The 16,696-nt window shown below is 41.7% G+C and overlaps 1 protein-coding gene across 3 annotated transcripts in view; it reads left to right on the top strand.

Annotated features, from left to right (window-relative positions):
* Nucleotides 1-16,696, top strand: part of TUSC3 (tumor suppressor candidate 3) — a 434,459-nt gene that overhangs the window by 123,195 nt on the left and 294,568 nt on the right. The window contains exon 1 of one of the 3 annotated variants that reach the window (XM_074991821.1): nucleotides 8,575-8,691. The exons of the other annotated variants lie outside the window; for them this stretch is intronic. Within the exon in view, the coding sequence (XP_074847922.1) occupies nucleotides 8,575-8,691 (117 nt within the window). Of the gene's footprint in view, nucleotides 1-8,574; nucleotides 8,692-16,696 lie in introns of those variants that run through there. 3 annotated transcript variants of the gene reach the window in all.

Below are 16,696 nucleotides of genomic sequence, written 5' to 3' on the forward strand. Positions count from 1 at the left end.
ACCCACAGAAGTGTCCTAGCAAATAATTGCTGTATGTAACAGTAACAAGAGATACATCTAAGCCTAGACTTCATGCTCACTTATACATCTTTTCTAAGAAGTTTCTCGTTTTCCTTTGGATTTGATTATTTCTTTTTTTATAATGGGTTTAGATTTTTTTTATTATAATGGGTTTATATTGCAGTATATTTCATCTGTATACCAAGGGATCTGCACGTCACATCCCATCCTCTATCAGAAATCTTCTTCCCCATATGTGTACTTGTATGCTGTTAATGTTTCCCTTCTCTTGGATAAATAGATGAATATTGTTGAATCTATCACTCTAAAGCAGGATTTCAAGACTTCAAACTATTACTGTAGCTCTTTTCTGAAATCTTTCCAATTTTTCAACAGACAACACAACTTCACACAGTATTACAGTAGTATTCCCAACAACTTCATATACTGTAGCAATAACACTTTCTTACTTCATATGTGTTAGTTTTCTTAGCCAGCAGATTAGTCTGGGTGCGCATGTTCAATTGTGTACAAGCATGACCCCTAAATCCCTTCCAGAATCACTGCTTTCTAGAATATAGGCTACGTCTACACGTGCAGCCAACATCGAAATAGTCTATTTCGATGAATAACGTGTACACGTCCTCCAGGGCCGGCAACGTCGATGTTCAACTTCGACGTTGCTCAGCCCAACATCGAAATAGGCGCAGCGAGGGAACGTCTACACGTCAAAGTATCACACATTGAAATAGGGATGCCAGGCACAGCTGCAGACAGGGTCACAGGGCGGACTCAACAGCCAGCCGCTCCCTTAAAGGGCCCCTCCCAGACACAGTTGCACTAAACAACACAAGATACACAGAGCTGAGAACTGGTTGCAGACCCTGTGCCTGCAGCATAGATCCCCAGCTGCCGCAGAAGCAGCCAGAAGCCCTGGGCTAAGGGCTGCTGCCCACGGTGACCATAGAGCCCCGCAGGGGCTGGAGAGAGAGCATCTCTCAACCCCCCAGCTGATGGCCACCATGGAGGACCCAGCAATTTCGACGTTGCGGGACGCGGATCGTCTACACGGTCCCTACTTCGACGTTGAACGTCGAAGTAGGGCGCTATTCCTATCTCCTCATGAGGTTAGCAACTTCGACGTCTCGCCGCCTAACGTCGAAGTTAACTTCGAAATAGCGCCCGATGCGTGTAGACGTGACGGGCTCTATTTCGAAGTTGGTGCCGCTACTTCGAAGTAGCGTGCACGTGTAGACGCAGCTATAGTCTCCCATTCTGTGTGACCTCTGTTCTTTGTTCAGAGATGTATCAATTTTATTTGGCTGTTTTGAAATCCAGTTTACTCAAGTGAAAATGTACCAGTCTAGTCTTGTAAACAAAAAAGATAAACAACCCATGAGTGAAATCATGGCCCCATGAAAACTGATGAGAAAACTCCCACTCACTTCAGTGCCAGCCTCTAGAAAGGACGTAACTGCTCAAGAGCAATTCAGTTGCAATCTTAGCTATTGTAAGCCCAAGCTACATCTTCTCTTACTTACGGGCCTTGTATCTGACCTCAGGTTTGGCTGTCCTCTAAAATTCACAAAAATGCTGTATTGGTCACAACACTGGAGTACAACATTTGGAGCAAAGGTAGGATTTCTTTACTAAATATGAAGTTAATTGTGTCAGGGTCCTCAGTATTATGGATGATTCAAGATTTGCATAGTTAAGGGCTCACAGGACCTACTGAATCTGGAGTGGTGATGGTGGAGCACTGACTTACTCCTGTTAAAGCTGAAGCGGTAGGGCTCCCCCAAGAGCCTAATACAGATCACAATATGGGCCCAAGCACTTCCTAAGTGCACATGGCCTCCTAAGAGTTACATGGGGAAGTGCACCTTTTACAAGCCTTGTAAAAGGATGGAGATGGTGGGGTTCTTAGTAGCTGAAGAGTTTATAAGCCTGTCAGGATATATCAGGGTAGTGGTGGCTATAACCTTACAGAGTTTAATTTGTAGGCTACTCAGGGACAAGGGAGCAGACAGAGGCAGCAAAAGGGAATGCATTCATCGTTCTGTAGGCTCTATGGCTACATCTACTTTATGAGATAAATTTGAATTTAAGGCAGTTAGCTTGATTGTACCAAGTGATGGTCTTCACTGTAAATATCAATAGCTCGATTCAGGGAGCACTAATATCCATAGTATAATATTGTCAGAACCGGGTGGAGGTAGCATTGTTCAAACTTAAACTAGCCAAATGAAGGCTAGTGTGGAGGCGCCATGTCTTTGAATCAAATTCATTAGCCTACAGAAGCTGAGTGGTGCTGTTGCACCTCACTCATGTGCTGCCTGCCACTTGTGTGAGCCAGGAAACTGACCAGCACCGCACCTGGCTCCCTGCTGCACCTGGCTCTTGGCTCCCTGAGCCAGGTGCTGCAGTACTACTCAGTTTCCCAACTCTCCCAAGCTGCAGAGACCTGGGAACCAGGTAGCAGGGTAAGTGCTGACAGTAGTGAGGGTGCAGCAGGGCCCAGGGGGACAGCGCAGAATGCAGGGCCGAGGGAACTGTGGGATAGGTTCCCACAATGCACTGCTGCAACAATCAGTGTTTGGCCAATCTAGTGTAGCAGCACTAACTCGACTTTGCATGGACTTCATGAGAAGTGAGGATACTCAAAATTGAATTTATAATACCCAGCATTATAAAATTGAATTTAATAAAATTGAATTTATCTGGTAGTGTAGACGCTAGTAGCCTATGGATACTAGGGAGTATGAGGAAAGGGAAGGAGATTTCTTAAACTAGCTCTATTAAGGTGCAAACTTCCTGCCAGCTATGTGTCTTTTCTTTCTGAAGAGCTGCGGAAGAAAGCTCTGTCTGCAGATATTATATACAGGAGAAATGCGGCATTCTTACACATCTCCAATGATTTTCATGACAGATGCCTATCTGACAAGTCACACATTTACATGAAACTTCTCCTTTATGTTGGCCTGTAATGGTTTGAAGCATCAGGATTTTCCCATCAAGGATATTGAATCTGGACTGTGGTTGGTGGGAGACATTTAGAGCTTGCAAATGAAGCTGGTGTTCTGTCCATGGCTTTTTTTTTTTTTTTTAAAGTATGGTTTGGAGATCCTTCTTTCAGGGCTTTCTAGAGCAGTGCTAAAACCTGTGTCAAGTGGACCTCAGAATTGCTTTTGAAAGTGAGTAAATTTCAAAAGTATACTTTGCTGCACTAAAGTAGATGTTTTAGACATCTCAGTATTTTGAAGATACTTACATTAAAATTATGCAAAAGAAAACATAAATCCAGGAAAATCGATGTGAAACTATACTTCTACAATGAACCAGAATTACTGTCTGTGGGGTAAATGCATCAACATGAATAGAAAAATAACATTGATAAAATACAGTAATCTACTACGATAGTTTAAGGTTTTTACATGCTTTCCTTTGACCTGATTTTTAGGAGATGTTCACAATTACTTTCACGTGCATGAGCCTTGGAGAATATTATAATTCACATACTTATGTTGTTGGTTGCTTGTTTTATTAAATGAAATGTTCAGCCAGCCTAAAACTCCTGGGAAATCTCTTTTCTCCCAGTAATAAATACGCATGGAAATCAGCTTCAAGGAGAAAATCTCCTCATAGGCCATAAAACTGTACATAAAACTTCAAGGCCTGGTTGTGCAGATTCTGGAATGCAGATTTATAACTCATATTTGCTTAGGGCACGTGTATATTGTCCAGTAGTTAAGACTACAGGGATGGAATGGCAAAGCTCATCAAGGCATTGCACTACAACTTCCCCATGTGGATTCCATGGGTACAAACTAAAAATCTCCTACTTCTGAATTAATGTAATCCTGTTTGAATAGGGCATTGTTAATGTGAACTAGGAACATTTTATTTCATACGCACAGGTTCCACACAGGAGTTATAACACAGTATTTTAGCACACACTGCTATTCTTCCCATGTAGCCCAAATGTCAGAGGTGGGCAGACATGCCCTTATAGTGTTTGGGATAAAATTTTAATTGTAAGTTTATGTGATGGGGGAGTAGATTAGTCTTTGGAACTGTTTGGTTGAAAAGGCTAGCAAACAATAGGAGTGTCTTCTCAAAGAGTAGGACACTTCCTATTTGTTATAGGATGTCAAGCCAGTTTTTTCTACAATATCAAAGGCAAATATTGAACAGCTAGGAACCTAGCCATGCCATAGAAACTGAGCTAGAGAATTCCTTGTGTGCGTTGAAACCTCTGTTTTACACAAAGTAGTCTAGAAATATTTGTAGCAAATATAGTAGTTCTTTGGTAAGCACTCTAAAGTCTGGATTTTATTAACTTTAAGAAAACATGTAGTTTGGAAATATTTTGATTACTTCCAACCTTATGTTGACATGCAAATTTTGTTGTAACCACTGTTCTCTGTTTCCACCTGAAGGCCAAATACTTTGAAGTAGCAGCCCCTGCCCATTCACATCACTGCTATTTTGAAATGACTATTTGAAAATAGTAACAGAGAGATAGCTGTGTTAGTCTGTACTCTGACAAACCAAAGTGACAGAAACATAGCACTTTAAAGACTAACAAAATGATTTATTCGGTGATGAGCTTTTGTGGGACAGACCCACTTCTTCATATTTGAAAATAGGTACTTACTCCTCTCAAAACCAGGACTATACTATTTCAAAATAACTCTGAGTTCATGATTAATAATTAGAACATTATCCAGTCATTATGACCAGGCCTAGTCAGAATTTCAAGTAACTAGAACATGCATTTGCCGTATGAATAACAGTGAACAAGAGTTGGCTTTCTTCTATTTTTCATTTTTCTAGGCTATACATTTAAAAGGGTGTTTGTTTGTTTTTTTGTGGGGAGATGAAGCTACTTGGCTTTCAACACCTTAAAACAGCCCTTTCTCCCTGAACTCTGCCATAACCTTAAGAACTTTAACGCAGCCTCTGAAGACAAGACAAGCTAAAATTCACACGTGGGAAGAGAAAATATCACTCCTCTACACCAGTGGTTCTCAACCAGGCATACATATACCCCTAGGGGCACACAGAGCTCTTCCAGAGGGTACATTAACTCCATGTTTCTCAACTTTTTTTATGAATAAAAATTGGACTTATTTTACGTTCATCTATTTTTTATTTCTCTTCTTTGCACACTCATAAGTATGATGGCAAGTTTATTGCCTGTAGGCAATTTATTCTGAGAACCAAACACTTACAATTAAGTTGTTTAAACAAATGTGTTGCAATGGTAGTAAAAGATTGTGTGTCTGAAAATTGTGGGTACTGGGGGCACTTACATATATATATTTTAAAAGGGGTACTGTGACGGGATATGCCAACCCTGCACTGATCAGGGGGTGGGTGGTGGAAAAGGCCCTACCCCTGAGGCCCTGCTGGGCATGCTCCAGCTGCTGCCCAGGTATAAAGGCCAGGACGGGCAGTCAGTTGGGGCTGGCCACCCGGGAGCAGGAGCTCTTGCCACAGCGTGGGAGCAACACTTGCTGGAAGTGGAGCTGTGACCGCCTGAGCAGTGGCAGTAGCAACAACGACCTGCAGAGCAGCACTCGCAGCAGCAGCAGCAGCCCGGGGAGACGCAGACAGAGCCAGGATGGTCTGTCACATCCAAAGCAGGGTAGGAAGTAGACCAGGGCAGGGAACTGGGAGGGCCTGTGCTGTGAGCTCAGTGTGTTGCAGCAAGGATCCCCGCTGAGTTGGTGGCTGAGAAGACACACCCACCACCGACAGGGCTCTGGGGTGGAACTCGGTGGAGATGGAGGGCGTAAGCTCCCCTACCCCGATCCCTGGGACCCCACAGAAGGGGAAACTGTGACTGGGCCACTGAGGCCTGAAAACTGGCACTGGGCTGCTGTGCATGTGCCGAATGATTAGGCTGCTGGGCCAACTTCACGTGACTCGTCTGCTGAGGCCTGCACACTGGGATGAGGCCACTAGGCCTGCATAGATTGACTTGGCTGCAGGCTGATGCATAGTGACTTGGCCGCTGAGGCCTGTGTAGAGTGATTAGGCTGCCGGGCCGACACATATTGGCTAGACCAGGGTAGCCTGCAAACCATGGCTGGCCCACTGGGGCCTACAGATGGTGACTAGGCTGCTGAGGTCAGACTTTGGCTATTAGGCCACACAGCCCCAACAGCAGGGGTGATTTGTACCAACTTTGGCTATTAGGCCACACTGCCCTGACCACAGGGCGGATTCACACTAAGTTTGGCTGGTAGACCACACTGCCCTGACCGCAGGAACCAACTGTACTGACTTTGGCCATTAGGTGGTACTGCCCTAACTGCAGGGGCAATTTGCAAGGACTTTGGCTGTTAAGCTGCACTGCCCTGACCACAGGGGAAAGTCATACTGACTAGGTTGTTGGGCCAGGGAACTTTGATTGGTCCCAGAGACCTGACTAGGCTGTGGAGCCCTAAGGGCAATGCAAGAGCCCTCAGCAGCAGTGCGGGCCAGGAGACCTCACGACAGGTAGTTTATAAAAAAAAAAAAAAAAAAAAAAAAAGTGTTGTGCAGTGTTTCTCAGCGTGAGCAGTCATCAGGAGGTGCATGGTCAATGGTAATACCACTAGGTCTCCTGAAGAATAGCTATAATAAACATACTTCAAAATGCATTCCATTGCAGATTTGATTTCTATGCATGCAACCAAAATAATAGGTTAAAACATTATTTTACTCTGAGCACAGGGAAGGTCACTTTCAAATTCAAACAGACTTTTGGTTTCCTTTTTTAGAGTTGTAATTTGATATGTGAAAGCAACTGTGTATTCTTACCAAATGTGCACTTTAATATTTCCTACATTATTAAAGTCAGTTTTGAACCACAATGTTTGACTATATAATATGTGGTTAGCTAATAGATTATAGTGCCATTTCCCTACATTTTAAAAATGCCAGATATCCAGAGTCATACACTGTCACTTTTATTATAACATTATCAAAAGAAAAAAAAAGTTGATTTTTTCAGGCCAGTTGGCCACGAAAAGACATTTGGACATTTGGACAGTTAGTCCATAAATCAGGTCAACATCTTGGTCATCATTCTTTTAACTATCATTTCCCATTTAAAAAACATCCATTTGCGCACACAGACCTGCTGAAAACAACCTGTAAAATAAAAAAGCAGTCCAGTAGCAATTTAAAGACTAACAAAATAATGTATTAGATGGTGAGCGTTCATGGGATGGACCCACTTCTTCGGACCATAGCCATATCAGAACAGACTCAATATTTAAGGCACAGAGAACCAAAAATAGTAATCAAGGCTAACAAATCAGAAAAACTGTAATTGTGGATCATTCTCTGAAAATAACCACTCTATACAGTGACACTCAAAAAAGCAAACAGAAGATTGGGAACCATTAAGAAAGGAATACAGAACATCTTATTGCCTGCTTATAAACCCATGATGCACCCACATATTGAATACTGCATGCAGATGTGGTTGCCTCATCTCAAAAAAGATATTTTTGCATTGTATAAATTCGGAAAAGAACAACAAATATGGTTGGGGTATGGAATGTGGAGAGCTTAATAAGAATGTGGCTTAGAAAAGAGACAACTCAGGTAGGATATGAAAGGGTCATAAAATCAGGAATGGGGTGAGAAAGTAGATAAGGAAGTGCTATTTAGGCTTTCTGAAATTATCAGGCAAAAAGTTGAAAATGAAGTATTTTTTCACACCACCTGTGGAACTCCCTGACAGAGGATGTTATGAAGGCCAAGCTTATAATACAGTTCAAACAGTGCTAGCTAATTTCATAGAGGGTAAGTCCGTTAATCGAGAATGGTGTTCCTAGCCTCTGTTTGCCAGAAAGTGGGAATGCACCATTGGGGAAGATCACTTGATGATTACCTGTGCTCTTCATTCCCTCTATAGCAGCTGGCACCGGCAACTCTCTGAAGACAGAATAATGGGCTAAATGGACCTTTGTTTGACACTCCTTCCCTCTCCCCCTGCCCCATATGGCTGTTCTTATAGTAACCAGGCTACTCTTTACTCTCTGCGCTTCATTAGGGTGGCCTGAGTTGTCCTTTGGTAGGTGTGACAGTAGCCACGTATCAAGCCATAAATGATGGAACCAGAGAGCTGGGGGGATGCTGCCACAGCCCCTGTCTTGAGGTGGTTCCCATCACATACAGATTTTACAATTTGGTTCCAGGACGCTCAGCGCCCTCACTATACAACTGTTCCCAGCACACCTGCATTAAGCTTCATCCTCTGCTGCTTCTGGCTGGAGCTGTGTGTTTGCGCGCTGAATGGGACTGGAGAGGGGCCAGCATGTGGCAGGATCCGGCCCGAATTCAATGGCCTGGAAGAGTCACACGTGCCACCCCCCTGAGCGCCCGAGGCGGGCTCCCCAAGCAGGAAAGGGCTCGGGGAGCCAGAACTACATTTCCCAGTCGCCTCTCTGCCGCCGGCCGCTTGCGATTGGCCGAGGGCGGCGGCCAATCAGCGGGGAAGAGGTGGATAACGGTGCGGCAGGTGACCCCACCCAGAGGCTGAGGGGTGTGTGTGTAGTGTGGGGGGGAGGGAACATGGCGCAGGGGACCGGCTCCTCGCGGTGGCTGCTGCACCTGCCAGCCGGGCGCTGCCTGCTCCTGGCGCTGCTGCTGCTCTGCCCGCACCTCGGGGGCGGCCAGAAGAAGAAGGAGGTAGCTCCGTGCGCTGCGGCGGGCCCGGCCCGGGAACGGGAGGCAGGGAGGGCCTCGTTCCCGCTGACTCAGCCGCCCTCGCGGCTTGGCTTGCAGGGTGGTTGCGCCCGCCCTCCCCTCGGGGGCCCCTCAGCCGCGCCCCCCACATCCCACTGCTGGGGTCCCTGCGCGCTGTCACCCCCACCATCTCCTGGGTCTTCCCTCCGCACCGCAGGGCCCGCTCTCCATCGCCCGGGTGGCGCCTCTCCCCAGCTGTAGGGACAGCCGCAGCCCTCGCCCAGCTTGTGGCGCCACGTGTTAACCCAGTGGCCAAACAGGACTCTTCCCCCAAATGAGTTATTCACGTGTAAATCAATGACTGACACGTCTCCGGACTAATTACAATAGCACGTTGGGGCATTTCCTACAGTCGTTGCCAGGTTTTACCTTACACCACATCACCCTGCGTTTGCCTCAAAAGGAGTCCCGTTTAGGTGAATTGGGCCCTATCTGTAGCTTTTGGCTAAGTGATTTGAACTCAGTGGGCCTGGTTCTAATGCCCTTTCCCCAATTAAAACTTCCTTGAAAACGGGGGATGCAGGGATGGGAGACAGCTGGTGGTTTCGTACTATTCGGGCTAGTGCATGAGACCGCATGAGAAATTGACTTGACTTAGTTGGCTGAACAGTGGGATTGAATGTTACATGCTTGTTGGTCAGCTGGAATTAATTCCAACCCATCAGTTCCGAAATGATCAAGGTGATGTTCTTGTGTGTATGATGAGTCACAGTTCTAAAGATCAAAGAAATAGCTGTAAACATATTAAAGACTGGGGATGGGGATAGGTAGGAAAACTTTTTTAAAAAAAACACTCAACCAAAGTCAAATTGACAGTTGAGATTATTCAGATTAAATACACATTATTTTACTTTTATTTATCCTATGTGTTTGCTGTCTGCCTTTTGGCTAGGGCAATTAAAACATTCTGTTTAATATTTATTTGTTAGCGTGGTCAAATTAGTTTGTTTTCTCTCCCACTACTAGAATGCAAACACTGGAAGTTTTTATTTTTCAGTTTTAAAGTTTCCATTTAACTTTTTTTAAAACAAGTGGTAATTCTGCCTTAAGTAATCATGGTGTACAGTAACATTTCTGCTCTACTCTTTGAAATGTATAGTTTTAATTATGGAATTCGAAGGGTGCTTTGCTGTTTTATTTGTTTGCTATCCAAAAGCTCATGACTTTGTTTTGAAAATCCAGTTTTGTCAACAAAACAGTTATTTGAGTTGTTTGTTAAACAAATGGAAAAAGGCTTGAGAAAAGTTGTCCTCCTCCAGTGCTCAAGGGGTTACAAAAGTACATCTTTTCAGTGTTGGGCATCAGTTCCACAAAACAATTTCTCTCTCATCTTGTACTTTCTTACATGGCTTATTTTGTAACACTTTTCATACAATCATATAAAGTATTAACACAGCTAGCAGTTCTGATGGGAATCTTGCATACACTAGGAACTAAAGAGAAATATCTGTGATTCTGTATTGTATGTGTCTAAAGACATTCTCTTCTTTTCACACTATAATAATTTGGTTTATCATCGGTCTTCCCCCTATTTTTTCCATCCAAGTGTGGAATCAGTTTTGTTACATGCACTAAGGCATGCATGGATGTGCACAATCAAGAGAAACACATTCTAACACTGGATGGTGGTGGGCGCTCTGATAATCAGCTGGATGGCAGCTGAATCTCTGTTGTGCAGCCACCTCAGTGCTCAGGTTACAGGGTATACTGGTTATTTCTACTGTAGACAGGAGGGTTACACATACTTTACCTTGCTATATTAGACATTGTATATCATGGGTTGGCCTTTATTTTGAGAAGAAGGAGACAGAGTAGTAGGAGGGAACTAAAAATGAACGGGGAGGGAGATAGCCAGAATGCGGTCGCTGGGGCAAATTGAGGGGCTAAACCTGCCTTGCTGTAGTTAATGCCCATTGCTTCTTGTTGTAGCCTCACAGGCTAAGAATAACAATTTTTTCTCCCTGCTCCTTGTAACACTCTTCAGTATTTGAAAAAACACTAAAATGTCCCTTCTCATTCTTCTCTTTTCTAAACTAAACAAACCCAGTTCTTTCTTTCTTTTTTTCTTTCTTCATAGCTGGACCTTTTAATCATTCTTATTATTCTTCTCTGGACCCTCTCCAATTTCTCCACATCTCTCTTGAAATGGAATACCCAAACCTGGACGTCCTATTCCAATTGGGGCCTAATCAGCACAGATTAGAGTGGAAGAATGACTTTTTGGGTCTTGCTCACAGCACTCTTGTTAATGCAGTGGAGAAAAGAAATCTTGTGATTTCTTTGGGAAATAGTTGTTGGAGACTGAGTCATTTTGGTGTGTCTTAAGAGGGTAGAACACATGTTAGCGATCACCAAGGTAGACACTGGTAGAGCAGAAATTATAGTAATAAGACTGAAATGTGTACTGGAGGAGGTTGAAAGGACAGAAGGGGAGAAATGAGTTCAGAAGTCCTTTTTTTGGGAGAGAAGAGATAAGGCTGAGCAGTTAAGGAAGAATGGAAGAGCATGTGAGACCACTTCAGGTACTTCTCTCCCTTTGTCGGAGCATCTGTGAGGATGGAGGTAGACAACGGAAGTATTTTACTGTGGGTAGTGGTACTTGCTTTTAACTTGGAGGTTCTTGGTTGAAAGTGGGCTTCTGGGTTATAAGTAAAAGGCCTTTGTGAGTTAGTTATAAGTAGTGGAAAGCAAGACAATTTGCACAGAGACTATGAAAATAGATGTAGGGGTTTGTGTGCAAAGTGGATGCAAAGTAGAAGTCATGATTGGACTGGTAGGAAGAAGAATAACAAGGTAAGAAGAAGGTAGTCATACCCTGAGTTTATTGTGAAATGGTAGCTTATGGTTGTGCTTAAAATACAAAATGTAAGTTCTTACGCAATCATAAAATATTTTTGCTATTTTAGTATATCTGAATCCAGCAACTTACATTTTTCTGCATATATTATATGGTTTTTAAGCTGGCATGCAAATGTTTAAAGTTGAATATTTGAGTTTCTAAATTCTGACAATGAGTATTACAAATGTGTGTCAACTGATAACTTGGCAGCCAATATAACCCTTATTGCTGAGCTTAATGAATGGTATGTTTTTGCAGTGGTTGCATAGTTCTGTACATTCTTGTTCCTTTGCTTCATTGAGCTTGTTGCTACTGGCATGAGATTCTGTATCATATACATCTGACTAACCATAGCTGAGGTTAGCAGTAGAAAGGTGCACTCCCTCCTCTGTACAGATGCACAAAATCAGGTGAGTAATAAGAGGTAAAGGGAATTTTCTTTGGAAAGTGTCAAAGATTGGAGAACAGAATGGAAATTTCCTCTCTTGGCTCACCTATGAGAATTAACTTTAGTTGAGAGAAACTTTTTTGTGACTTGATTCCCATCAATTACAGAGTAACTTTACTTCAAACCATATCTCTACCAAATATAAATTATTAACCTTATTTGCTGATTTTGGATTAAAAATCATCTGAATAGTAGCAATTATATTTACATTGTTTGCTTTGCTATGCAGTAATAAATAAAATAGCTGTTTTGAAAACCTGAATCAGTGATGATGGTTAAAAATTATGACCTCAATAGAAAAGCATTTAAGACTGCATGCACTTCACATAGCTCCGTACTTTGCTAGATCCAGTTTGTCTAGTCTGTAATGACCTGAAGTTTGACTAAAATGCATTTGAATGGAGATGGCCTATGCACTTGCCAAATCTGAACTTAATTCTAACTATCTACTGTTAGTGATTCTCCCTGCCTTGAGGGTCATTAGCTGGTTTTACCTAGAAAATACACCATTTTGGGGAAAAAGCAATTATGGTGAGGTGAGTGCTGCATTTCAGAGGGAGTATCTTTGAACAGCTAACAATCTTCCCTATCGCCTAAGATGAAAGAGTCATGTCTGGTTCTCTACCAGTATTTTCTTACGCAGTTATCAGCTCCGCTCAAAGTCAGAGGGAAGTGGGTGCAAATATAACTTTGCGCATAAGGAAATGACTGCATAAGATCAAGCACTGTGGAAGATGTTTTTAAATCATTGTTCACATACTTGATCCTAGCAAGCAAATCTTACCCTGTGCACACTAAGTAAGTGTGCTAATACAGTCTTATATTTTAACTTGTGATGATTCATAACAGGAGTTCTCTAGTGAGAAATTGTATACAAACTCATAGTTCAGGAATTAGTGGAAGTTGATACAGTGCAATTTATTTCAGGCACAGTTTACTTAATTTTGACTGTTTTTGTCAACAAACTTGTATAGTCAATGTAGTCCATACACCATTGTCATTGTACACTTTTTTGGAAGTTATGCCGCCCTGGGTAAATTTCACTCCCAGTCATTTTAAATATATTAGCTGGATTTTTTTTAAAAAGAGTAAGTGGTGTATAATGTATGAAAATGCTGATACTTACTTTCTTATTTGTCACTGTATGTGGTGGTGGTGGTGAAATGGTAGTAATGACATGCTAATTTAAGAGTACCTGAAATGGTATGAAATGTGAGATAAAAGCGTTTTACTACATCCATCGCTATGCATATACCTTCTTAACATTTATTAATCTAAAGACTTTTTATACTACTTGTGTTTATAAATTGCTAAATTTTGAGAGACAAAATATCTTGCTTTTTTGACAATGTTGTCCTTTGCTTCATGCATCACCACTCAGTGAGCATACATTTTGTTTTTGAGAGCTATATTGTGCTTCATGCAGGGTAAACCTGCTTGAAGGGAAGTAATGCATCAGCCTCCCAAGGAAGGCTATTACTTTATTATTCTGTTGGGTACATGTGCTTGTCTATTCATTACATAATCTCTTGTGCTAGAAGCTGGGGGATTGGTCCTTAACTCACGTATTAGATTTAAATGAGTGTGATATTTGGAGATTTGCTATGGGAATGCAATAATTTCCTTCAACATGTCTCCCTTGCAGCCAAGCTACATCTGATTACAAGTGGTACATGAGCTGTGTTCTCTGCCTGCTTGCCTGTTTATCTTGTGTTGTTTATATTGCTGTTTCAGGACTGTGTGTTACTATTTGGAGCCCGTTTTTCTTTGCAGCTCTAGAGCTATTACAGAGCTCATGACCAAATCTCTGAGTTTTATCATAGCTGACGAACATTTCATGCTATTTGACAATAGAGCTAGGTAGGTTAGTAATACTGTTTCCATTACACTAACTTTTTTTTCTGGGAGTTTAGCAAATGACTTTGCAAGATGCAATACTGTGAAAAATAAAGCCAATAAATAAAATGATTTTTAGGTCAATGTTCTTTACAATCTTTGACTTAGTCAGTAACAGACTATTTCATTCCAGCATGTAAGCCTTTCTCTGGGAAACTAGGGCTACAACTACACAAGCAAGTTCTTTTGGGGAAAAAGAGAACAGGCCTTTTCCAAAAGAATCCATGGAGCATCTACAAACAAAATACACTCTTTTGATCTAAAATGGAAAGAATGCAACCCTTTTTTTTTTTTTTTTTTTGGCCCTCTTCCTCTCCCAGATGACGAAGAGCCCCTTTCTCCAAAGTGATAGTTTGGAGGCCAAATGTGTGTGTAGATACCTCAGGGGTCCTTTTTAAGAAAAAGCAGTCCTTCTGGCACAGGATTTTTTGTTTTTAATTGCCTGGCCTGCTCTTTCAAAAGAGCAGGGGCTGTGTGGACACTGTACCAAAAAAAGGGATTGATGGTTTTTATCTGCTTTTTTTGTGTGTGGACACACTCTTTCGATAAGTTTTTTCAGAAGAGATCTTCTGGAAGAACTTGTAATGAAAGATTGCTATTGTGTAGATGTACCCTATGTGTTGTAAGGCTTGATTTATATAGCTGTACTCTACTTTTGCTCTTATTCACTTTAATGTAAATAGATATATTAGAACTGTGTGGAAAATGGATTTCTTTGTATCAAAATGAATGTTGTGAATCTGAGTGTTTTCTTTCTGTTCTAAAATGAAACAAAATAATTTTAAAAGTAACTCCTGGTCAATTGAAATATTCTGGTTTTTATTTTAATTATATATTTAATGGAATTTGACAGATAATTGAAATGTTATGTTCCTAAAGTGATGACATTCTGTTCCAAGTTTATCAGCCCCTGCCCCCTTCAGTCGTCTTCAAAAAAAATCTTTGCTTGAAATGGACATATTTAGGGTTAAAAATAGTCTTGGCATTTTCCAACTGGCACCAAAAATGCTCATGTGGTTAAAACACTGAACTGGGAGTTGAGGTGAGTTTTTGTTTTCAGAAGTTCTATAAGTTTTCTGGGTAACAAGTTGCTTGATTTCACTGAGTTTCCAGTCCCGCTTCTAGTCATCTAGCTTCATGTTGTATCCTAATGTTTCTCAACCAGGAGTACGGTACCCTGGAGAGCACACAGGCATCATTCAGGGTACATCAATACATCTAGCTGTTTGCCTAGTTTTACAACAGGCTACATAAATAAAAACTGTAAAGTCAGCAAAATCTAAACGTTTCTACTGCTTCACATGCCTTACACTGAAATTTAAGTACAACGTTTCTATTCTAATTGATTTGTTTGATAAGGTGGTAAAAAGTCAGCAAGTTTTCAGTAGTGCTCTTCTCTGATATTTTTCCATGTGTTTGTAAGTAGTTTTTAAGTGAGGTGTAATGTCCTGGTATGCAAAACAAATCTGGCTCCTGGAAAAGGTACAGTCACCTGGAAAGGCTGAATGGCATTTGTTTCAAGATCTCAGATTATCTTAGGGCCATGTTTTTCAGCCAGTGGTATGCGTAATATGAGGGGTACGCAAGAGAGGTCTGGGGGTACTTTTTTTTAAGGGGGTACTTTATTAAAAATGAGAGATACAGTTGTAGTCCTTTTGTAGACCCACTGTTGATTTTGAGTATAAAATTTTCTGTGCTGGAATTCTCTTAATGTGATCATACAGTGCCTATGACAATAAGGCTGTAACGTATACTAGAAGCCCTAGGCAGTACTGTAACACTACCTCATTGTGACTTAATGTTAAGGATGCTCCTATTCAGACCTACTCCATTTGAAAAGGAATATTTTGGGCCATAATAAAGCCATTTCACTTTTCATATAAGAATCTCTGCTTACCTACAGAACATCACCCTGCAGTTGTTTCTTCTTGCATTGATTAGTATATTAAGGCTATATCTCCACTTGGAGCTACAAGCGATTCCCAGGTTGAGTAGAAATACTTGTGGTAGTGCACTGAATATAGTATTGTATTAACAGTTGTGTGAATAGCGTTATAGGTTTGCCGTCCCGAGTACAAACTTGCCCAGATCCAGTGCTTAGTTAGTAATAAACAAGATTCCAATGTTCAAGCAATTTTTCCTTATTTTTAACTTATGCCACAAGCCCAGAGTTGCTGGCGATGTGAACAGCCAAGCCAGGAGGTGCTTGGGCTCAGCCCTGGCACAAATTAAGCACTTGTCAGCCGTCATTGATACATAATGATGGCATCTCTCCTGTGCTGCTGGCTACTCTACCAACACGACGCTGCTGTTCTGAGTGTTCTAGCTTCAATATGCCTGCCTGATCTGGGAATTATTTTGCTAGCTGCAAGTGTAATCATTATCTTAGATTCACTCATTGCTCATAATGTTGCTGCTTTGTCTTCAGAAAACCGCATGAAACATTCCATTTTCACCATGTTTCTATCACTTTTCTTGTTGGGCATAACTGATCTTGAAAGTTGCAATGCTTTTTTTTTTTCCCTGTACTTTGGTGGAACTGCAAATTTTGCAAATAGAAGGCTTTCCTATAAAGGTTTGGGTCATCAAATATTGCATTTGTTATTCTATGAGTGGTGTTTACAATGCCTTAATTTGCAGTGTTGGTTTCCTGTAGCTATCCAATTTTTGGAAGCTATGGCATTGGATTTTAGGTCTCTTCCTCAGAACTATAGAGATAAGTTGAGTTTTGTCAAGTACATTCTTTGAATTAATAATGAAGTTGA

Source organism: Carettochelys insculpta, chromosome 4, assembly GCF_033958435.1.
Source record: "Carettochelys insculpta isolate YL-2023 chromosome 4, ASM3395843v1, whole genome shotgun sequence".
In the NCBI taxonomy this organism is placed as follows: domain Eukaryota; kingdom Metazoa; phylum Chordata; order Testudines; family Carettochelyidae; genus Carettochelys; species Carettochelys insculpta.